Source organism: Lepisma saccharinum, chromosome 7, assembly GCF_977018435.1.
Source record: "Lepisma saccharinum chromosome 7, izLepSacc3.1, whole genome shotgun sequence".
NCBI classification, from domain to species: Eukaryota; Metazoa; Arthropoda; class Insecta; order Zygentoma; family Lepismatidae; genus Lepisma; species Lepisma saccharinum.
In genome coordinates, this window is record NC_139235.1 from 83,105,392 (window position 1) to 83,131,238 (window position 25,847).

General features: G+C 39.4%; 1 protein-coding gene across 1 annotated transcript in view; it reads left to right on the top strand.

Moving 5' to 3' along the window:
* Nucleotides 1-25,847, top strand: part of Sans (SAM_USH1G_HARP domain-containing protein Sans) — a 136,941-nt gene that overhangs the window by 103,645 nt on the left and 7,449 nt on the right. Inside the window, exons 3-6 of the mRNA XM_083125519.1 lie at nucleotides 9,524-9,934; nucleotides 11,124-11,386; nucleotides 18,865-19,036; nucleotides 25,657-25,838. Of these exons, the coding sequence (XP_082981645.1) occupies nucleotides 9,524-9,934; nucleotides 11,124-11,386; nucleotides 18,865-19,036; nucleotides 25,657-25,838 (1,028 nt within the window). The remainder of the gene's footprint in view (nucleotides 1-9,523; nucleotides 9,935-11,123; nucleotides 11,387-18,864; nucleotides 19,037-25,656; nucleotides 25,839-25,847) is intronic.

Below are 25,847 nucleotides of genomic sequence, written 5' to 3' on the forward strand. Positions count from 1 at the left end.
CATGATTGAGGAGAAAAGTTTTGATCTAATTATAAATTAACAGATTTCCTGTTCACAGTCATATTTCAACAGAGACAATAAACACGTTCTGCTGCTTTGACCCCTCGGTCATGATTCAGCATGGAAGTTTCTCAGTTATGAGTGAATATATATATATATATATATATATATATATATATATATATATATATATATACTCTCAGTCATAGTTCTACAAATTGTTTCGATTTAAAGTCCTCATTCAACAACACAAAGGTTTTGTCCTGCAGTCGTGATTTAAAGAAGAGTCTTGACCATCATTAATGATTTGGCATAAAAAGCTTGACCATCGGACATGATTCAATAAAAAGGAGATTTGTTTACATCCGTGAATTCACCTAAACTGATTCTGTGTATTAGTACGTGTTGCAGTTACGTATAATGGTTTAAAATTGACATTATAACTTCCCATGCTCGTGCAAACACAGGAGAAACACAGAAATATGATTGCTGACATACGCATGACATATTCTATATGCAGATAAACTTTTCAGAGCGTTCGGTCTATTGAGACATCTTCCAGTATATTCATCTTTTCCCTTCAAATAGTCAGAGATTGGAGACCATCTTGGAGGAATAGATATGTTAAGGAAACAGTATAAGGTAAAATGCTCTTTATTTCAGTGTAACGCAACATGTAGAAACAATGAAATCTTGGTTTTCTTAATTCTTCGAGATTCAAGATATGTTTTCCCAACGAAAACTGTCACCGCACACCACTGCTGAACTGCCAATCACATTTGAAGTACTACAAGTTTATGCGATGCCTAGAGAAAAAAAAATAGATTGATCCAGGTAATTCAGAGATTATCTCCTTTAAGTTTGGTGCAAATAATTCAGTAGGTTTGGTGTAAATAATTCAGAACCAGACACTGTAGGTTTGGTGCAAGAGACAGACTGTAGGTTTGATGCAAATAATTCATAGACATACTCTGCATGTTTGCGAATAATTCAGAAACTAACTATGTAGGTTTGATGAAAATATTAAGAGATTAATTCTGTAGGTTTAGTGCAAAGAATTCAGAGACAAACTCCAAAAAGAAACAGAATAGTCCACATCGAGCTGGTGGACCAGAAACAAAATCTGCATGGCATTTCCTAGTGACGAGGAGGCGATCTCTCTTCCCGTTGGCTCATCGATGTCAATCAGCCGGTGTGCTCCATCCGGTATCCGCCAAGGAAGTGGCCAATAAGCGTCAGACAGGACAGGGACCTTCGGAAGGCCCCGTTATGGCAGCACGGACCATCGGACTACTTCCTGCGCAGAACAATGCACCTGAAAGTGAATCGGCCTCCGTCCCTTCCGCTTGGGAACCACCCACCCATGTGACTTACTGGAATGATAAGACGATCTCTTCTCTTTTTTGCGGTCGCTTCAAAAGGCTGCGGTGCCATATTTTTGATCTGCTGGCTGGCTTCCAGGAAGACTCGCTCGACGGTGATGCTTCTCGCGAATTAGATAACAACTGATGTACATTTTATTGGCGTTTACTGTATCTATTTCCATTCGCCAATACGCAGTATCTTTCAAAGTAGTGTGCTCTGAAAATTGCCAACAGTGTCTATCTACACTGTAGATGTTATCATCATCACAGGGGCATACCCAGAGGAAAAAATCTAAAAGGATTTTGATAATGGTAGGTTACACAAGGTGTCTCAAAAGTAATAGCCCAAACTGACACAGGTGAAAGTACACGATAATAGAAGCAAAAAAGTCTCAGTAAACATTGATCCGCAAACGAGCCGTTTTCGAGATAATCGCGAATGTGTGATTACAAACCGCCACTGACTTCATTGTTTGTAAATGTCGTCCTAGTTGGTAAAATGTTAATAATGTGTGCGAATGTGCGGTTAGAAGCCGTCACTGATTGCATTTTGTAAACAACCAGTGCTTTACTCCTTGCGCGTTCCGAGGTTTGCTCTTTGTTTACAAAACAGAACATTTCCGAGAGGTGGTACGGCTTGTACCCACACATCCGCACACATTATTAGCATTTTGCCAACTAGGACGACGTTTAAAAACAATGAAGTCAGTGGCGGTTTGTAATCACACATTCGCGATTATCTCGAAAACGGCTCGTTTGCAGACCCATGTTTACTGAGACTTTTTTGCTTCTATTATCGTGTACTTTCACCTGTGTCGGTTTGCGCTATTACTTTTGAGACACCCTGTATATGTCTACTATATTTACATATTAACATTTGTACATCCAACAGCGAAAGAAACAGTAGGCGAATTGTCCATCACCATTTTCATTCGGTCTTAATTACACAACATGATGATAATGAATTGAAATAATGACGTCAATAAGCAGAGAACAATGCCTCCTTGGAACCAACATAATTTAATTCCTTAAAACAACACACGATGTAGAATATAAGAGTAATTAAAATAGCGGTGGACAATTTGCTTACCATTATCTTTGCCGTCGACTGTACAACACAGTTCTGAACTAGTTTCTGAAACAGGCCATGCAGATGGCAGCATAGAGGCAAAGATTTATTTCTTGTTATTTCACGTTGCTTTTCTGCCACTTTTTGGCTATCGTGAAGATGAAAGTGAATGGTGATAAGATTAAATTAATGAAAGGAAATAAACACACATGGACAAGTCATAACACAGGTCCCACTGAGGATTATACGGGCTGTGGCGCAGTCGCCAGAACCTCGTTAGTCTGCAAAATGCAGTCTTGGGTGTACTACATAGGAGAGAGGCTGGCATTTGTGCGTCTTAAGAAAGAGCTACCCCCAGGAGGCCGAGATTTGAACTCGGTGGTGAGCCCTGGCACTGAGCCGGTATCATAAAGAAACGTACTGAATAAGAGATGTTCAAACAGGGAGAAGTGGAGAAAGAAAAGAAGGAAGGCAGGCAGTGGCGGCGATTGGGGGGGAAGGGGGCAGTTGCCCCACACTTTACGCCATGTTTGCCCCCTCACGATGCTAAATCTTATCTAAAAACATACATATAATGTCTCCCCCCCCAGTTTTGGAACCCAATCGCCGCCACTGAAGGCAGTCGTACGCAGGATTTTTTTTTCGCGAGGGGCTAGAATTGTGCAGGTGGATGCTTTCAGTGGCGCCAACTTAGCGTACCTAATAATTTGTCGTATTATTATTATTATTATATTTGTTATTGTTATATATTTGCGTATTGAAATCAGTAAATAAGAGATTTAAAACATCGAGTATGGTGTGCATTAAAATAAAGATACATGTAATTTATTTAAGTTATAAGAACCCAATGTTTTCTCTGGCTGCTTTCTAGTGGGCGACATACACATTACGATATTTCTTATATTTAGAAGGTTCCACTCTCAAAAATGGCAACTGGGATTCACTTTATGGGGCTTCCATTTACCACTTTGATTTTTCCAGAGTTGTTAGTGCTTTTATTTGAAAATGTTGATTTTTCAAAATTTCGGAGGGTGCTGTAGCCTCTTCAGCCCCCCTATGCGTACGCCAGTGAAGGCAGGGACAGAAAGAAGAGAAGAAAGAAAATTAAGAACGGGTGTAAGATGAAGAAAGAAGTGATAAGTGAGGGAACAAGGGATCAAGAGAGTAAAACGAAGGCCAACAAATATAGAGAGAAAAGGAAAGAAGGAATATCCGAACAAAATTAATTTACCTCTGTTGCCATGGATACTTGGGTCTGTTGGAGGCCTGTCTCCAGTGGCGTATCCTGAAAATTATTATTTATTATATGCACTTATTATACACCCCTCGTATATAGATGAATTAGATATAATGCAGGCATGAAAGTAAAGTAAAAACAGGAGTCCGATAATTTCAAATTTTCCTGCAATTTCTATATTTTTCATAGCATTTTCCTTTTGGACGTAGATTTCCATCCCCCAAGGGAAATTTCCCTTCATGTACCAACACAGTCTCTGCCAAGCGGAAAGCAGGAAAGAACAAGCAGTGTTCTGCCAACGCTGTTTGCAGCGGTGGAACTAACCCAAGGAATATAGAACTAACCCATCAGGGCCGCGTGTTTTAAAATAGCTTCGGCTCCGTCGCCCTCTCCGAGTACAATAGGGGAGGAAACCCATTCGTCAGAGAACGATCACGGCGTAGATCTTTAAATAATTTACTTATATCAGGGTTTCAAAGCTTGATTTAATTGTTTGCATAATATATAACGAGCAATTACACATATATTAACCCTTAGTTCGCCGCCGTAACACATATGTTACAAAAAAAGTATGTCCCTTGTAGCCGCTGTAACACATATGTTACAAACAGCTTTAGATACAATTATCGAGGGTTTGCCACACTTATATTTGTATATTGAGGTTGAAACACTGACAGTTCGTTGGGGAACATGTTTTGCAATCGTGTTTCGAAAATTCCAAATACCGCCCCTCCTTTCTCGGAATATGTCACGTGTTTGGGCTCACCCAAACACGTGTTCCCTCTTCAGTTGACAGACACAATAAATGCTTGGTATTTACGATGCTGTTTTCCTCCAAGCTTCCAACGCTGTGATTTAGTACTGATAAGGCACACATTCTTCTTTGTGTTTAGACCTGGTGATCCAGCTGAAGTAGTGGCGGGGGGGGGGGGGGTAGGGCAAGGAGAGAGGGGATTGGATGAGGTTTAGCGGTGTCAGCTTTCTGTCGCCTCTATGTTAGAAATGCAATGAAGCTTGACGATAGCCAGAGGCCTAAAGCGTGTGTCTATCCAGAAGTATAGACAAAACAAACGATTGCAATGGCTCCCTTCACTCCTCTGTTAGGACTAACAAAGGCCTCACCATAATATCATATAACAGCTCATCGATTTCCTTAACGCACAATCGTTTCCTTCCAGACATATTTCCACAAAGAGCAGAGTCAAAAGGGAGAAATAGATTCACAGTAGCTACACAAGATGCAAGTGCAAACGAAAAAAGCAAAAGTTCGGTTTTCTCCCCAAAGTAGCCGGAGAAGAGGGGGCAAACTCCACATTTTTATAATTTTTTCATTGAAATTCGGGGGATGCAGCCCCCGCCCATAACCCCCCCAGGGTTGGGGCATCCAAATTTTACATGGTTGCTTGCACTGATGTTCTGTCTGCAAAACAAAAGTTATCCGAAGTAGATTGGTCCCATAGTGTCAGTTATAACAATTTTATGAATAATATGCAAATTGGCTAAAATTCGCTAGAGTTTTACGTTTTGCCTTATTATTCAAATTGTATTGCACCCACGGACATGAATCAAGTTTCATTCTGTTGCGGAAGGTCCATTCTTTGAAAAAAAAAAAAAAAAAAAAGCAAAAGTTCCGGTTTTCTCCCCAAAGTAGCCGGAGAAGAGGGGGCAAACTCCACATTTTATGTTTTTTTCATTGAAATTCGGGGGATGCAGCCCCCGCCCATAACCCCCCCGCGGTTGGGGCATCCAAATTTTACATGGTTGCATGCACCGATGTATTGCCTGCAAAACAAAAGTTATCCGATGTGGATTGGTCCCATAGTGCCCGAGTTATTACGATTTTTCTCCCTTATGTATACAAATTCAAATTTCCCGCTCAAAGCCTCGGCAACACTGGGCTTACTTTCGTCAGACCGCGCGGCGTACTAAGGGTTAAAGATAATTTATAAAAAAATAATGAGCAATTACACATATATTAAAGATAATGTATAAAAAATCATGAGCAATTACACATATATTAAAGATAATGTATAAAGAAAATACATGACAAAGGTTGGTTTACTGGAGGTAAACGCGTTACCATGGAGAATACGGTATTGCCTCTCCCGTTCATTACAATATGCTTAAAGGTGAGTGATTACGTGTTCATCAACACTTTGACACCGTAAGGTGTGCACGGAAAATATCTACACTTGATAAGAAAGTTGCATGAGGAAAACTGTAAAAGCTTAATCGGAAAGCCTTGTGTGAATAACAGAGGAAATATCTCAGGAATTGTGGTTGAAGTTTGACAGTTTACTAAACAATTAATCAAACCTTTTTTCACACTCCTTTCTCCATACGTGGGAAATATCGTGTGACGTACTCGTCTGGGATGGGGGAAAAGCTTCAACTTTTGCTGATTCTTTTCAAGACACCTTCTATTCACATCCAATCAAGGTTTATAGGTTCGTGAAGAATGAGACGCCGTTAAATATTGTTTTGTTGCAATAACTAATATGCCAATTTTAATCACTGGGAGAATTCATGAAATTTGATCACAGAGATAATTTATTTCAGGACTCGTTAACAATTTTAGTAAATAATTGTATGTAATATATTTTCTGGAGTCAAGATCTTGAATTGGAATCCTAGACTCATTAAAACATACTAAAGCTATTAACACGTAGCGTCATATCCCATCAACGAATACCCTGATCGACCAACCTGTATGTCTCTACCTTGATTATATCTACGCGCAGATCTAGCAACGTGGTAGTCAAACGGTGCTGCCATCTGTTACCGAAAGGTGCCACAAAATTGCCTTTAGTACAGCATTAACTGCTGACAACAACAACAACAAAAGAAGATACTGCGAAGGTGGGGGAGCTATGACCAAGGCTTGGGTTTTTATGTAACGAAAATATACCAAATATATACATAAATATGTAGAAAATACGTGATTAAACTGTTTGTTATTTTCGTAGTATTTGTTCAGGTCCCAGACAGTACAGCCTCCTCGATATCATAATGGTAACGTCGTCGCCCTGTAATCAAGGGGTCCCAGGTTGGATACCCGGTGGAGGAACATGGTGATACAGAACCCACTTTAAACAGTAGGTACAGTCCCAATTAGCCTATCTGTGCATAAAATGGACTTTAAACAAAAATTCAAAACTAAAGTAATTGTACTAAATTAATTTATCGATTTTTGTATTGTAAGAAATTATTTCGATATTGCAATGTGCCAAATAACGTTGAAAAGTTTATAGTTGTTATAAATTTAGATAGAAAGAATAGGAATAACGAGATAGGGAAGGAGAGAAAGAGAAAGAGATTAGAGTCCTGGCCTGGACATGGTGTTCTATGTGAGAGTTCCTTCATCAATTTAATCTAAGCATGACTCATCCTCATCGTCGCGATTTGATAACAATGACAGAAAAGGGAGGCTAAATAACAAAAAATACAAAGAGAGAAATGTCGGGAAATAAACAAAGAAAGGGGGAGAGATAATTTTAGCTGCCACGACCCCCGAAGCAGCTGAAGCCATTTCGCCCAACTCTGAACCCGGTGGTGTGCCCAGAATTCTCGAAAGGGGATGGGGGTTACGTCCACAGATTAGAAATACTTTTTTTGTAATCAATCCTGAATTTGTCATTTTTTCCTGTCATTGGTTTTAGGGAATACTGGGCCAAAATCCGGTGGGTTATGACCCCCACCAAACCCCCCTTGGGCATGTCACAGTCTGAACCTGTTCCCACCCATCCAAATGACATTCTGTGCAGAACACGGCAGACAAGAACAAAAAGCTGTTTATTAAGCGCAATTGGCTATCCTCAACACGACACACTTCAAAGATAATATCTAGAGCAATGAAACTAAAGGTTATTCAAGATTGTGCTTTGTCAGCTAGCAAGGAGACAAAAGACGAACCATTTCTTACCAGTTCTTCCCGGTCTGCTTACGAACTAGTGTAAACGTCTGCATCTTGCATTGTACTTCTATTCGCACAGCTTACGTAAAAGGTCCACTTAGGGGGCGTTGCTGTGTATGTGGTTAAGAAAGTGCATCAGCGCGAACAAACAGTACAAGCGTCAAACCGAAGGAGTTAATTTGCAACATCTTCCAGTAGTATATTTACGATTGTATTTCGGTGGGTACGATTTTCTTGCTCGGCAACAGTGATTATAATGTCATCGTCTTATATATATCCCAGGAACTGCCTATCTTGAATTTCCGAACTGAAAACAGCAGTTTCTAAAAGGGTTGGCCTAGTTCACGCATCGCCAAACCCAGTTCGCAGGAACGGCGGGTACAGGGGTACATTGTACCCCCCAAATAATTTGACAGATGCAAGGTGCTATTGTCAAAAGAATCTACTTTTTTAATAGCTCAGCACAAAGAGTTTAGTATGTTTGCAAACATTTCCTTTCCAAAACAATTCAAACCACTGTAAACCTATTCTACAACATTGTGGTACAGTGGGACCCACTTGGCAAATTGTCCATGACTATTTTCATTAATTTTTCTCTTACATTCTGTGTGTTTTTAAGCCATGGATTTTTATGTATGCCGGTGCAGAAGCTGTCAACAGCTTGATTTGAGTTTTATTTTAATTCTTGAAGCTCATATTTGGTCAAATAAAGTGCACGAACATAGTGATGGACAATTTGCTCGGTAATACTCATGGATCCCCAGTTACTTCACCTGTGCTCTTGGAAACCTTTTCAAGGAGAATAAAACTGTTTAAAATGAGTGTGAAACAATGGTGTAAGATAAACTTTAGTTTCGGATTATCACGGTGCAGGTGAATACTCCTTTGTATAGGGGGGAAAGAGGTACACTTTTCTAAAGTGGTCGATTGGTTGATGCTTCATAAAAGTATACTTCCGACTTTCTTTCCTTTTGAATTGCAACCCCTCCCTCCCTTTCGAAAATCCTGGGCACGCCACTGGTTTGACGAGTTGAATGTAACGACAGTTTGAACATTATAAGATATGAAAACAGCTTAGAGACAGTTTGCCAGTTATTCTGCTGTCTGATGATGCTCATATTTTTCACTGGCAACTTTTAACTTGGCCGCCATATTTTGCAGTAATCTATCTATATATGTGAAGCATTAATAATATCTTTATCTCTAACTATTTTTCACTGTCATTCACAAATCACGTGTTGTTTCAATTAATCTTGATTTATTTGTTTCCCAAAAGATAACTGATTAGTATAACAATCGATAAAGTTTGTTAAAACAAAATTAAGATTCACCAATCAAAAACCAAACTAGCTTGTTTGTAACCGCGGAGTGGATTTGTAATTTTGTATACATGAACTATCAAATACTATGGAATTAACACCGGCGGACCAATCAGAAATCTTTCACGTTCAGAATCTTTTGTGAGACGTTACACTTTTGACATACTTCCCTTCAATATTGGGATAGATCACAGTTTCTTTATTTCGCTCTTGCCACCAGTCGGCGACACAATCGAATGAGCTAACTATGCTCATCAAATGGCACCAATATTGTGCCTAAAAATGGCACCACTGAATGTAACGAAGACGTAATATAAAGTAAAATATAATATAATGTAAGTCTTACCTCAGGTGGTGATCCAATTTTGAGTCGCGATAAATGATGGACACTGTAAAGAAAACAATACATTATTTTTGTGAATAATGGCAAAGTTACGCTATGTTAAAATTAATTTTGTGGAATTTCAGTATGATATTTTAGGATTTTTGCTGGCTTAATGACCTGCTAATCTTAGTTATATGTTAGCAAATATATGAAACTCCAAGATAATAATGTCTTTGCTTGTATGGAATTAAGTTGGGATGTTCTAACATTCAGTAATTATCCTTATCTCTTCACAGAGGGGATCCGAACAAAAGCGACCATTTTGGCAACACTGCCCTACACTTTTCGGCCGCCAGAGGGCACATGAACTGCGTCACCTTCCTGGCTAACTTCGGAGTCAACCCATGGGCTCTGGACATCGACTATCATACTCCCAAAGAACTCGCCGCCATGAATAACAGAGACGAGATTCTTCGATTCTTGGACGGCGTCATCGCGAAAGAAGAGGCGACAAACAAGAAGACGGTGAAGGCGATGAAAGAAAAGGCTAAAAAGGACGCGGAGAAGAGGATAAAGGAGTTCCAGAAACTGCAGAAGAAAGCTGAGAAAGCGGCGGCAGAAGAGCAGAAGAAATTGCTCAAGGAGAGGGAGAAGATGGAGAAATACAATGACATGATCGTTGGTCACGATGGTATAATGCCTCACAGGTGAGATGTGCTTGAAAATAAAGTTTCAGTAATTACTGCCCTACATGCACAATTTCAAAGGTGGAACTTCATAACTGGGGGCTCGTCCGGGATAGCATATTTTCACATTGGTACTCTAGATAGCGACATATAGGGTATAGACAACACCAGGAATCGAACCCGAGACAGCTTCCACTGAATGTGAGAGTATTTTCGGCTCTTGGAAAGTAGAAATAAATACAGGGAAGTTTTGAAATAATTTCCAGTGAAGGGGAAATTTGTTCAATGTTGTCAAAATTTAGATAAAAGCGACTGACGCATTGGTACACCACTCATATAATTTGCCTGAAGGCAATTTGGCTTCTTTTTGCTCGTTCTGAAGGAACACGGTAAGGAAATTTTGATTTTGTCTCTCATAGGCGTTTGGTTTTCATTTTTAACTCCATCGGAGCCTTCTAACATAAGAACAAGTTTTGGAGAATACGTAACCCACTGCAAAGTCAGTGTTTCACACTTGAGATTAACGGCTCCCGTAATCGAAACTGAGTCAGATTTCAAACTGAAAGGATCACCGCGACTCTTACACAAACACACACACAATCACGCAATATCTGTCTTCTTTGAATAACAATGGGATTCAACACCATGTGGGTTATTAGCCCTACAGTAAGCCTAGTTGAATGACTGACTGCCTTATGGCTTTCCACCTTGCCTGTTTTAAGGGTTTACATCCCCCAACTCCGCCTGCATCGGCTCTACACAGTACTGAAGAGCCTCTCCCAGTCTAGATCCACAATGTTCAGGGCCACTTCGAGAAGGATGTTTTCATTGAACACACACTGCTGTCTTGGCAAGGGAGAAGTTATGTAAGTCACTTCATCTTAACCTGGGGTACCTTCGACTTCCAGTCGAAATAACATTAGGAAAAATATACATTGTCGTCTTCATTCTTTATCTTTATTATTATTATTATACATTCTGCATTGTTATTAGAAATTAAAGGCTGTGGGTACTACAGCAAATGCCTTCTGCTTATTGGTATTTGTATTTCAAACCATTAGACGCCCATTACAAAAGAACAGGATGATTGAAAATAGGGATGCATGATTCGCCTACTATTAACTTTGACGTCGGCTGTACATTAATCAAATAGGACACATATTAACATACATGGAAAAGTATTGAAATGATTCCATAATGTTGTTCACAGGCCCTCAACTGTATTGATCAACATCAGAAAGGACAACCGGAAGAAGCAGAGTCCCAAATACTCCGAAATCGTGAGCAACGGCACTAGTAGTTCCGGCAAGAAGGTTACGGGAGCGGTGTACAAAAAAGCCCAGCAGAAGAAGTTCCAGAAGGACAACGGCAGCAGCAAGAGCGAGTTCAAAGTGGGGAAGGTGGACAGCGACGGGAAGAGGTCCATCAGCAGTTTATCTGGGCTCAGGAGAGATTCGGAAGTTATGTATGTGGGTAAGTACTGCGACGGTAATTGCAGGTGAAATTACTCTAATTAGAGATGGCGATGCTATATGAGGGTGGTGCGGGTCACCTCCTTCGTGTTTAGAATAAAATGCCTTGACTATCAATATATTATCGTCAGTGCTCGAAGTGGGGGGCATGCGGAGGGATGGCATCCTCCCACCAGCTGTCTCATGTTAAACCATAGGAGCATCTCCCCATCTAACCCCAAGGCTCAACCAACCCCCCACCCCCTGCTAACACTTTCCACTTCAAGAGCAGACTATCACAGCAACTTTATTACTATTCTGCATTAACTTTTGAACATCTGATAATTTTTTTTGTGTCCCGATCTGGCACTGCCTCCCTCCCTCCTTCTAAAATGTTTCTGCTCATTAGCATGGGTACTTTTAACTGAAGCACTGCCCTAAGGGAGAGGGATGGTATCCCCTAGCTAGCAGAATTTTCATAAGCTAACCCTAAGACTCGACCAAACATAGCTGCAGCTTACATTTTCCAATTCAAGCACTGCTCTGATGCCGGTAGCTAGAATTAACCTCAAGGGGGCTCACAGGTTCATTTAAAACACCAGTATGTTTGCAGAATTCACAATGGAACATAAATATAGTACATGTGCATGTAAGCATACACTCATCATTCCACCTACATACATATTTATTCACATGTGTAATACAATTTTTTACAAAGTTACTATTATTTCCCCATCTTTTCACTTGTCATCACCAAGTGAAATATCAAAGTTTACAATAATTGTGTGTAGAAATCTATGGATCCGTCAAATATGTTTACAACGTGAATTTTTTCAATAGTTAAAAGAATAAGGTCTCAGACCAAGGGGGAAATTAGCACATCCTCCCTCTTATAGTTAATTGCTGTCACAGGCCCGACTTACAGTTTCATATGCGTAGAAATGCAAACATGTGTACTAGAGCTTTCCATTTCTTGTCGGACATGCTTTAAGATACTTAAAACTTTTCAGCTTCATTGTGAAAACATATGTAGTAGAATCAAATTGGTATGTTCAGACAGCTAATTTTGTTGTATGGTGTAGAGTCAGATATTTGATGATGTTCCCAACATCTGTGCCGGAAGGTAAATGACAGTGGCGTCTCGTGACCTCAAATTTGGCCGGGGCTTATTTTTTAAGAATTTAAAATATAATGACAATTCAAATGAATTACAAAAAATAGGTATTTTTCTTCTTCTAGACTACAAAACTGGACTTATTTTTAAAAAAAGTATTTAAAAGGTAATAACAATTCATATGAATTACAAAAAATAGGTATTTTTCTTCTTCTAGACTACAAAATTGGACTTATTTTTTTAAAGAATTTAAAATATAATGACCATTCACATGAATTACAAAAGAAACAGGTATTGCTGTGAAACGTACCTTTCTACGAACGTTGGTTCTCATTTAAACAAGAACTGTGCTCTCCTGTTCTTCTGCTCAGCAAATTTTGTAATTATTTTTTTTTATTAATTTTGTAATTATTTTTTTATTAATTTTGTAATTATTTTTTTATTGAAGCCCTCTAAACATAATTGTTTAACAACAAGTTTTTCTTGGTCACTCAATGTCTGAAATGGTGTTGCCAACAAGAAATCCACTTTGTTCATAGCGAATAAAAGCCACCACAACGCTATACTACAACACACGGGATCGAACGAACGCGATGCCACGGAAGTACCCCCGAATCGACATCCAAACCCATTGCATCCCTCCCTTCGCTCTCTCTGCTAGCACGTGACCTTCACTGTAGCCTGTGGCGTAGACCACGCCTTCCTCTGCGATGAGCCCCGAGATGATAACTGACATCAATGCCGCTAGGAGCGCTGTCGTATCCATTGCTGCTGACGATGAACTTACGTCGGTAAAAATCGCCTTTTAAAAGATTGTGTGATAGTTATGTATTATGGTGATTGAAAATTACGTCAATACGTCCGTTTTTCTTTAGGGGCTAAGCCCCGGAAGTCCCAAGGGACGAGACGCCACTGGTAAATGATGCTATGTCAAGCAAATTCCACTGATTATCATCAGGAGGAGTTGCTAATTGCAATATCTAAATATTGTTTTATGGTAAATCTCAATCATAAAACTGAATCATTGTGCCAACATTCAAGCTTGTCTCATTTCAATAATGATATTTTAGATTCTCGCATGAGCCTAATAAATTGAATAAAATACCAAAGGACACAAATTTACGCATACACGTGAATTTCTAAAGATCAACTCTTGGAATGTAGAAATTAGACCGACCTGCTACTTGTTTCCTGGTTAGTACAAAAAAGCTACCACAAACCATGTAAATATATAAATAAAACACTATAGCGGTTAGATGTTAATTTAATATTGGAAATTAATATCTCCCTAATGTCTTTTATATTTTTGCACCCTCCCCTCCACCCTGAGTTACATCACTAAACAAATGAAATTGCAGGACTGTACTGTAAACATATCATCCATGCGTTCCTTTCTCTTGAAAAGTCAATTTTAGTTTAAAACATTGTTCATAGCATTATTACATTAGAATCTTCAATTTGCAATCAAATTTGCAGATGTGAAGAATACCACACAGCACTTGAATCAACATGCAGGTTGACTGCACACCTGATTGCCCTTTTTATTAACTGTAATTCTTGAATGCAAGGTTTTCTTTTGGTCAGATTTATCAGAAAAGAGTATATGGATACATAATATTTCTACATACACAAGCAACATGTAGGTAGCAACAAGATTTTCCCTTTCATTTACGTTATAATTCTCATTACTAATTTTCTTCCTGTATATTTTCCTATCAGACTTGAAGTTAAGTGAACCTGCAACTATGAAGTGCTGTGTTCAAATTTGTAAACATCTGGTGAATAGCCCTATACATACTGGAGAAACACCACTTATGATTATATAAATCCCAGTATTAAATTCTTCTGTAACAGTAAGTACCTAGTCTGGCCATAAATACTGTTACAAAGGAAAAAGTGAAAACTAGCAATATGGTGAAAGGTAATTTAAGGATGTGAAGCATACATGGTCTGTCAACGGTTTGCACCAATCATACAAGGGTTGGATAAAAAGTAATGGCAACACTGGTATAATTGGTACTTGACTGTATTGGCAGAGGAGCACGTGTTACATTCCTTCAAAGTAATCGCCCCTCATCTCTACGACCTTCTGCCACACGTATGGAAGGCGTCGTACACCGTCAGCGCGTCCATCTCTGTCGATGTCCCGGAGTGACCGCCCTATAGCACGTATGATGGCTTCGCGCGTGTCGTAGTGCTTCTCGCCCAGTGGTTCCTTCATTTTGACAAAACAGTCGTAATCACACGGTCTCATACCGGTGAATACGGCGGATGTTCCAGTACCTCCCACTACCAGTTATGGAGGAGCGCCGTCACATTGTTCCCAGTGTGACACCTTGCATTATCAAGCAGGATGATGGGACACCATGCCGTCGCTTCCTTCTTAATGCGAGACGAAGGTGGTGTTGCAAGAAGGTGCAGAAGTAAGCTGCGTTGACTGTCTGCCTGAGAGACGTTGTTCTTCTTGCCTAAACATATTGTTAGGGTGCTTGCACTCTCGTCCTCTGCTTCAGAGCACTGCTGTTTTTGACTGAATAACATACAATCGCTCCCACTCACTATACTTCCTCGTCTGACATTCCTTTATCAGCCACGAAACGCTTGTGGCGCTGTGACTCACCCCTTTCACGGGACAGCAGTGTTGCCATTACTTTTTATCCAATCCGTGTATTTCAAAATGTTTGCCATTAGCACGCACACAGCTTGGAGTCTGGCAGGCCACTCGTCTATTGCAGCACACACAGTCTGCAGCCAATAAAGAGTGCTTCAAACTGTCAACTGTGGGGTGGCTCTTCCTGCAGGCAATACCCTCAAGCACTGCCCACAGTTTGTAATCCAGGGGATTAAGGTCAGGGCTGCTAGAGGGCCAGTCAGCAGTGGATATGAAGTCAGGCACATTGTGCTCCAGCCACTACTGGGTTGATTTTGCCTTGTGGGCAGGAGCAGAATCTTGCTGGAAAGTCCATTGGGGCGTTCTAAACAGGGTGGTGGTCAAGTCCTTCACTATAGGCTCCAGCACAGCACCGGTTTTCATGCCTTTCTCACAAAAATGAAGACGTGTGGTGCCAGCATAGCTCACTCCCCATCACACCATTACTGATGTGGGATGATGGTCTCTCTGGATTTTCAGAACCTTGTCCCTAGTTTCCCAAGATGATGAGGCATACACCTTATCATTTTGCCGATTGAAACTCTCTTCGATGTTGAACAGTTTCTCATCGGTGAAGAGAATCTGTCTGTGCCCATTGTTCACATACCGCTGAAGCAGGCATGCACATTTATCCTTACTTTGCACCTTCAGACGCGATGTCAGAAAGTGTCCTGTTGACCGTCAGTAAGCTCGAAGACCAAGATCGTCCCTGAGTAGCCTGGACATAGTTTGCTTGGAGATGTTCATATCACGGGCCATCACTACCTGTTTCCATATGGGATTTATTCTCCCACACGTCGCCAGTCTTTTCACAGCTTCTGGAGTCCTTGCACTTCGTGGACGGCATTCTCTCGGATGATCCTGAATAGACCCAGTATCAAGGAACCACTGGATTGTGCGATACACAAACATGCGACTGATTTTCAGTTTTTTAAGCATGTTGAAAATTTCACTCTCTGGTTTTCCAACTCTGTGTAGCGCTATCACTGCTACCCGGTTTTCGTACTCACCCCATTCCATTCTGTCTGTATGGGTTACGTGTCTCTCTTTCTACAGCAGCACTCACAATGAGTCATCGCACATTCCACCACCAGATTCGTTCATTCGCCTCACAACGGACACTGTTGCAGCCTTTGGAACTTTGTAACAGTATTTATGGCCAGACTAGGTAGAGAATTACACACTTCATTACATCTTCTGACAATGAATCGAAGAAATATTGCGGTAGGAGATGTTTAGTGTTTGTGGCATGGGAGGATGTGGCACATGTTGAGAGGCCTCAGTCTGTCTGCATGAGAATAGCAAGGTATACACACAGTTTTACTTCTATGTTATTAATGTCTGTAATCGTCATGATAATTTAAAAATTGTTATTAATTTGACTATGTTACATACAAAAGGTGTGTGTGTGTGTGTGTGTGTGTGCGTTGAAGTTTTGAGTCACTCATAACTTGAAGAATTCACCACACACACACACATATCCACAAAACACTAATACTTATTAATTATTGTGACTTATTCACATTATTTATTAATACCGTGCGTCCATTTCGATCTGCAGCCGAGAGATCGGGAGAAGCGTGGCGGGCGGCGCTGACGGAGAAGCCGACATTTGCGGCCTGTAATGCCCGCTTATTTTTATAGACATATGCAGACATTTATATAAATATTGCAAACCGATCACTAACCTGTGTTATAACACGCAAAAGTTCTTCTGTAATTCATCCAAGTTCTGCTCTTATATACACAAATAAATACGCTATAGAAACGATGTTTAGAGCCACAGATAAAAAAGCATTTTAATCATGGTTTTGATCAGTAACGTCCTGCTTAAGTTTATATCCTTGTAAGAGTTTTGTGGCGATGGGAATCGTTTGGAGGTTTCGAATGTGCAACACTGTATCAGGATTACACTGCAGACGAAACCGATAAAAGTGAATGGTTTTCGTGAGCTTCCTCGCAATCCGAAATATCCGAGCTCGAGATTTTTGTTCCTTCGCGACTAGATGAAGACAGAGTTGTAAATATAGTGGCGAGCAATGTAAACCAAGAGCGTGTTAATTTCGTACTGTGCGCAAGAGTGTTATTCTTGGTTACTTGCAGTTACTTGTTTGTGTTATTGTAGTGTGTACGTGTGACGTGTCAGTGAGACGATTGGAATGCCAGCCGCAAGATTCACGTTAGAACAAAGATTTTTTATGTATGACACGTACCTACATGAAAACAAACTCGTGTAGAGACGTGTGTAGGTAATTTGTACAGAAATTCCCATGCGTTTCAACTCCACACAGAGATACAGTTAGATATCTTGTCCTTAAATTACGAGAAACTGTATCGTTAAATTTTAAAACACCTAAGCAAAAATGACGGATTCTAACCGAAGCAAAACTCGATGATATTGGTGCAGCGTTAGAACGTTCTCCAAACAAACCTCTATGCCGTGTTTCACAAGAGGTGGGCGTGTCAAAATCATCGGCACAGTCACTAAGCTACTAAAATTAAAACCATACTCTTATAACACAGGTTAGTGCTCGTTTTGCAATATTTATATAAATGTCTGCATATGTCCATAAAAATAAGCGGGCATTTCAGGCCGCAAATGTCGGCATCTCCGTCAGTGCCGCTCTCGGCTGCAGATCGAAATGGACGCACGGTATATTTCTTATTTTATGTCACTCTTATGCATCTTCAGGTTAATGAAAAGATCTTCAGGATTAATGATGATCATATTATTATAATTTACAAAAATTATTGTAATTACTAACACTAATTAATGAGTGTGAGTGCTGTAATACACAAAATTGATGAAGGACACACCCAATATGAGACTTGAAGCCAGAATCTTTAATAAGGACATCACAATGCTTAGCATTGGGACCAGAAATGGCCGGTTCTGAAATATTATGATAACATTCCATTTGCCAGCAGAATGTTTTTACAGAGATGCTCTCCATACAACACCAATATCATTGTGATCAGCCTTAAGTGGCAAGAAAGTAACGTAAAATATCTATAATGAAAATTCAACATCAACATACTTTCACATTGCAGAGGACATCTTGAGGTTTTTCTCACTGAGGTCTTGTCAGTTGTGTGGATCTGCATGTAAAAAGCGATGACCACGTATGTATGATGTAGGTAATATAGGTAATGGGAAAACAACTTGGCATCCAGCATAGCCTTAGCAACTGTTTTGTAGAAGTGAGTTGGAAATGTACCAATGGATACACATTTTGCAAAGTGATCTATGTTTGAGAATGAATACCCCCACATGGTCACATGACTGAATTGTTAGTGCTCTTAGCTATAGTGTGCACAGTCCTTGATTCGATCCTGGGTGGAAGCTCCAAAACTTTGGTGTTGGTCCAGCATTATGAGGACATTCACGGACTCCAGATTCAAAAGTCATAAAATAGTGGTGATTCACCTAGAATTATCTAGCATTTTGATTGGTTGAAGAATTCTTTCATTTACAAAGATTTCTCTGTTAACTAACAAAAGCCATGTCATTTCAAAATGCACGATTCCATTCCTACAACAGCTGTAAAACCTACACTGAATACCATATTGTTTACACAGAGTATGTGGTTTACACACATTATGTAGTCTATTCATAGATGTAAAATAACATTGTTTACTAGTAGACTTGCATCACTGGATGTGACAACCCTTGTGTTACTGTAATTTACCAAGTTATCTAAATGGATAATTTCATACTTTACATCTTGTTTTTCAGGAAAACGGGGGAAAATTTCAGACGTGTTTGAAACAAAGAATGATAAAAACAGCCGTTCTTTGTCGGAACCAGACATCTTCCACAATGCGGACAGTGGTTTTGGTGATGATGTCCTCCTGCACGAACCATCCAGTATATTCGATCGACCAGGTTTTGGTAGTGTGGCATTCAGGCAAGTTCTCCTGCTGTAGCATTCATTATATTTACATGTAATTCATTGTTATAGAGTTTTTTCCAGACTAAGAAAAGTCTGCAATGAAACTTAGTCAGTTCTACATGGCATCTCTTCCTTGACCTATTATTTGCTGTTTCATTTGGGAACCACTGTCTCTCAAAATATTATTTATTTATTTATTTTTCAGTGCTTTCTCAGTGTTGATTGAACAACTGCTGTATCAATATCAGATCCATCCAGTCGTGTTTGATAGCTTAATTTTCCTCAACTTTTACAGTTTGTTCTGAACTCTTATTTACGTTACTCTTCTTAATTCTTCCTTGTTTTTTGATGTGCACACGTTTTAATTTTAAACACAAACCTGAAATACGCATCTCAAAAGTCCACTGCCAAATATTTACTTTTAAATGCTTAAGTGCCAATAGATCTTTGACCAGTAGTCTCAACCAAAACTTCTCAATAAATTCTTTCCTTTTGACCACTATGATAATCCAAATTCTGTAAAAAAATAGTCTGTTCAGAGTTCCTTCTAGAGCATTTGGATGAATCTTCATGTTATTTTTCTATCCCTATTGTCTAGATATCTGTGAAAGAAAAATTATGTTGAACTCCGTATTCCAGGAGTATTCTGCATACCATGTGAATGTGGGACACCATATGTAGAGCAAGCAGGCTGCACCTTTGAGCGGAGAGGAAATGAACATTAGAATGTTCCAACCAGAAAAGTCAGGACTAGCAGAACATAGCACTACTGAGGGCTACAGAATTTTATTTGCAGACACCAAAATCATAGTCAAATGTGCCGGTCATTGTAACATAAGGGTAAAGGTAGGCATAGCCATTGCCCAAGAAAGCACTAGCCTCAACAGGGATGTGGGATTCCAGCTCAGTCACTCCATGAATCCATGTCTCTGAAATAGCATGATATTCGTCAATAAAACACTGTAATCTAGAGCGAACCAATCACAGGACAGAGTCTAAGCTCCGCCACTTCATACACACATCTATAACCTCATACTTGGTCTACAATCAACATTCCCTGATGATGAGAGCAACGTATGTGCTCAAAACGTTGGATTTGAATGCTGTATTAACTTGGCTGGTAACCCAAGAGAACTTGTTTGAGAAAGTATGCTTACGGTGCTAAAACTATTACGCATATTTAGGTAACAGCAAATGCAAACCACATGAAGGTTTACTTCAATGCTCTAGAATAGCGGTTCTCAAACTTTTCTCTCATTGTACCTTTTAGTCATAAATAAACCCCCAACATAGGTTTTCTCCAAATAGTGGGTTTTAGGGGATTTTCTTGGCTGCCTGATTGGTGGGGCATTTTTCATGTGCTGGAGGTGTGTGTCTGCAACAGAGCAAAATGGCGTTTGGGCTGTAGGCTACGTGTAAACAAATAAACATTACAATCCTATATTTATTATGTTATTGGGCGTTCCTTTGTTTACAATCTTTTATGATAAGTTACAAAAGTAAAAATATGAAACACATGTATGCCAAGAAGTACATAAAAAACTTTAATTTTCATATATTTTTTTCCACAGTTATTGAAAAAAATGGTAAAGAACAAGAATAAGTTTGTAAAACTGCAAAGCACAATTTTGGAGTTTTTATTGTAAATCCTCAGACTATCTAGTGAGAAGGGTGTGCCTGCGTAGCCTGGCATAGTTTCTTGATGTCTGGTTGTGCACTTTCAAGTGCAAATTGGCTCCAAATTTAGTCTATTTCGGTACTTGTTTCTTAGGCAAAACCACTCTCTCATAAGTATGTAGTGGAGAAAGGGATCAAAAACTTTATTAAGCAGTCAGCTGTATGAGAAAAATCGTCCACAATCTGCAACAAAAAGTGTACGTTGTATGTATTAAGGCCTAAAAGAATACCCTTTATTTATGACTTTGAAGGTCATTAGTTTAAAATTAACTGTCAAAGATGTTCTCTTCAAACTGGATTTCAGAGTTTCATCACAGGATAGTACAATAACTTCTCCCTTCTCTTTCGTTGAAAAGCTGTCTGGTAGTCTGCAATCCTCCACTGTAGAAAAAGGGTCTGGTATCCAGAAATCACTGTCTAAAGTCTCAGAAAAGTATTTGCCGAAGTCTTTAATCAAACGCAGGCAATGCTTCTTTATATCGATGACTACACACTCGTGAAGTTGGAGTTCATTTTCATGTACGAAAGTGGAAAGAATGTCAGTTGTTCATTCACAATTATTTATTTCCTTCCAAATTGAAGTTTTTTCTTTAAAGTTTATATTTTGTCATGGCCAACAATGGTATTGTGTTGTTTACCATGCAGACAGACATTTATTCAGCTCATTTAAGCGATTTTCAGTGACAAAAGGAGCTCTATTTTCCTGTTGAGCGTTAAAACTATGAAGTCTGCTCTAGACAGGTGCGCATACCACAGTTTGAGAACCACAGCTCTAGAAGCAATTCTAAAATGGTGAGAAATTTATGAAAAATTCTTTACTGAGGCAGAGTTTGATATTGTCCTTTAGCACTTTGTTTCCATCTGTAAAACCCTCTGCTTGGATCTCTTGATCGGATCTCAAATTGCCTTATCACTGTAATATACAGGGTGTTCATAAAGTCCCTGTACCATTAAAAAAAAAAAACATAGTTCGACATGCTTGAACAGTACCATCTTCCTCAGTGAAGGAATTCCAGCCAACCATAATTTTTCAACAAGATGGGGCACCCCCTCATTGGTCCAAGGATGTTCGAGGTCTTCTGGATAGGCATTTCCCTGGCAGATGGATAGGCCATGCACGATGAACCTATTCCCTGGCCACCACACTCTCCTGATATCACACCCTTGGATTTCTTCTTCTGGGGGTTGTCGAAGATTGTGTTAACCGCACTCCTGTTTCAGATGTTGCTACTCTTCGAAGAAGAATAACGGAGAGTATCCTAACTGTTACTAGTGATATGCTGGGGTGTGTATGGCATATAAACGTAGAGAGTTGTAGCTCATTTTGCAATCAACATCATGGTTCTATTGCATGTAGTTTCCGAGCTATGTTTTTTTGTAGTGGTACAGAGACTTTATGAACACCCTGTATAATTTAAATATATGTACTACTTTTCAGATCTCTATAAAAGTGAGGCATTTAATTTATTCAGGAAAGAGGTGGGATTCTATTGTTTATAACAGATTATAGATTTAGTTACTTTTTGTAAATACATACGAAAAAATTGTTCCAATGTTCTGTGAAGGTATTATACAAGTAAAATTTCATATTTCCACATTGCTATTTTTGTTAATCCAATTAATTTCAAAGGACTAGTACCTTTATGAACTTGCATTACGGTGTCTAGGGCAGAAATGGTAGCATATCAGTGCTTTAATATATCCAGTTGCTGGTACCAGCTAGCTGGAAGTCAACAAACCAGTGATGCACTACAATGTCTGTGTCAATGAAGGCAATGGTCCTTCGAAATTAAATAGACAATCAACAAAAACTTTACCTGCACCTTGAACCACATATACCAAACCATTAATATTTCAAAGATGTTTTATTTTTATCTCAAAGAAAAGTTATTAATACTGTGTATATGCCAAGTTTTCATCCCTGTCTAGGAAGCTTTTATATACTACCCATCTCCCTTCCCTCTAATCTGACTATTCTGAAACAGTGGAAAACTGACAGTACATACCAAGACTAAAAATATTTTAAGTATTTGTCCTGTTGTCTAAAAATTAGTAATATTAATAGATTTAATGCAACAAATTCATAGAGTTGGAAACTTTACATCCTTATAAGGTTTATTTGTCATTCCCCTGTTAAATCTATGCACAAAAAGACAGAATTGATGAGCTCTTTGAATTATTATCATCCTTTTCCATTTCCTGCCTCTGGCTGGGTCGACATAGAAGTCAAGCCTCTCCATTCTTTCTTGGTCTTCCACCACTCCTCTCTTTCCACGGTGTTCCAATCTTGTTCTCTTCTCCTACCACTCTGCTATCTGCTCTTTCCACCGACATCTTGGTCTCCCCCTTGGCCTTATTCCACTCCTTGTGCATTATAATCTCTTACTGGTAGTCTTTCTTCATCATCCTCTTCATGTGTCCGAACCATCTCATCTGTGCCTGATCTATCCTGTCCTGAAGCTTCACCACACCCACTGTATGTCAGATCTCCTCATTCCTTATTCTATCCCTTCTAGTCTTCCTTCTTTTGTGTCTTTCTGTCAATGTACAAGTCTTTGCTCCGTATGTAATTATTGGCACATAGTATGTGTTATATATTACCTTCTTGCATTTCATAGGTACATCCCTGTTCCATATTAATCTTCGAATGCTTTGATATAGTCCACCACCCATTTGTCCTCTTCTGTTTACCTCCTCATCTATTCTTCCACTTCTCTCAATTATGCCTCCTAGATATTTGAAGCTCTCCACTACCCTCAACTCTTCCGTGTCCATATTTATTCTTGGTTCATTTTTGGCTCTGTTTCTTGTTGTTATTAGCACCTCACTCTTTGCACTGAATTTCATTCCTGCTCTTCTGATTTCCTCAATCCAACTATCAAGCTGTCTCTGTACTACTTCTTCCCTTCCCATATTACTAAGACATCAGCAAACAACAGGGCCTTCATCTCTTCCTCTCCTATCTTCTTCCCCACCTCTTCATTAATTGCATCCACTGTAATTATGAAGAGTAGTGGGGAAAGAGCACTTCCCTGTTTTAGTCCATTACTTATACTGAACCACTCTGTTCTTCCCACAGGTGTCTTCACACAGCTCAGCTTGGCCTTGTATGTGCTCTGCACTCTACACACTCTCTCTTCCTCAACCCTTCCAAATCTTTGTTCTGTCCATTCTATCATATGCCTTTTCTATATCTAGGAATACAAATATCATATGTAAAATTCTAACAAATATGAACTTGAGTATTAGTTCTATAAAATGAGCTAAATTTGTTTAATACAGTAAAACCTCATTAATAAGGACCCCGATAAGCCAGACTTCGCTTAATCCAGACAGGTATAAAAAAAAAAGAAAAAAAAAGCAGAATGCAAGGTTTCTAAATGTGACTAGAAGTCAACAAGAGAACTTCCCAAAGAAAAGGCAGTTAACCACTGATGAAATTCTGTTTCCCCCAGACTTTGTACTTTACTGTATAGTGTATTAAGCCTATGCCCTTTAAATACACCATAATGAACGTGTTTTGTTGCTACAAGGGTTGGATAAAAAGTAATGGCAACACTGCTGTCCCGTGAAAGGGGTGAGTCACAGCGCCACAAGCGTTTCGTGGCTGATAAAGGAATGTCAGACGAGGAAGTATAGTGAGTGGGAGCGATTGTATGTTATTCAGTCAAAAACAGCAGTGCTCTGAAGCAGAGGACGAGAGTGCAAGCGCCCTAACAATATTTTTAGGCAAGAAGAACAACGTCTCTCAGGCAGACGGTCAACGCAGCCTACTTCTGCACCTTCTTGCAACACCACCTTCGTCTCGCATTAAGAAGGAAGCGACGGCACGGTGTCCCATCATCCTGCTTGACAATGCAAGGTGTCACACTGCGAACAATGTGACGGCCCTCCTGCATAACTGGTAGTGGGATGTACTGGAACATCCGCCGTATTCACCAGTATGATACCGTGTGATTACGACCGTTTTGTCAAAATGAAGGAACCACTGGGCGGGAAGCACTACGACACGCGCGAAGCCATCATACGTGCTATAGGGCGGTCACTGCGGGACATCGACAGAGATGGACGCGCTGACAGTGTACGACGCCTTCCATATGTGTGGCAGAAGGTCGCAGAGATGAGGGGCGATTACTTTGAAGGAATGTAACACGTGCTCCTCTGCCAATACAGTCAAGTACCAATTATACCAGTGTTGCCATTACTTTTTATCCAACCCTTGTATAAACAGAGTTTTAATGCACTTTCTACTGTTCTTTTAGGATATTTCAGTTAATCCAGACTTTCGTTAAACTGGTCAACTTATCCCCCCCCCCTTTCCTTATTGGTGATGCAATATGCATCAAGCTGTAAATTTGCTTAATTACCATGGTTTTCTTTAATTTGCATGAAATGCATACATTTAGAAATATCATGAGAGTATTGTAATTATGTTAACAAAAAAAAATGATGCTTGCTTTGTTCGCAATATAACAGAGCTTAATTCTAAACTAAAAGTATGCTTGCATGTTTCATATATTGTAAGCATCAGTTTGAGGTTTTGATTAAAAATCTATTTTTTTTCCATTTCAATTGCTCCTTCCTGTTTACGCTAGAATAAAAAGCTAATAAAATATTCTCCAAGTTTATGACAATAAACACACAACTTTAAAGTAACCCTGTAATAATAACAGTAATAATAATTTGAATAGCAGTAATTGTCCTAAATGATTCTAAAAGAGGACATAATAGACCTGCATTCTTCGCCCTTTGGGTCTATTAAAAGGAAGAATGATGAATCATTTTTAAATCTGTTTAGCTATTTTAAGTTTAGGACAGAAATCCAAGTGAATTAATGACTTATTTGTGGATTGAATTGAAACAAATTCATTTATGGGTAGTGTGATGAGAGTAGACAACAAGGAAAAGATCCACAAATTATTTTGGGCATTTATATTATTATTTATTATATTTTGCAGAAATTCAATAACAGCGACACTGAGTGCACTTCCGTCTCGTAAAGCTGATGACAGGGACAGTGCTCATGCGAGCGATAAGGGCTCAGACCCACGGAGTGGGATGGACGACAGCATAGGAAGTGCTGGTAGCCTGGCTCAAAGGAATAGGAATATGCCATGGGATGAAGAAGACATTATCTCTGGTAAGCAGC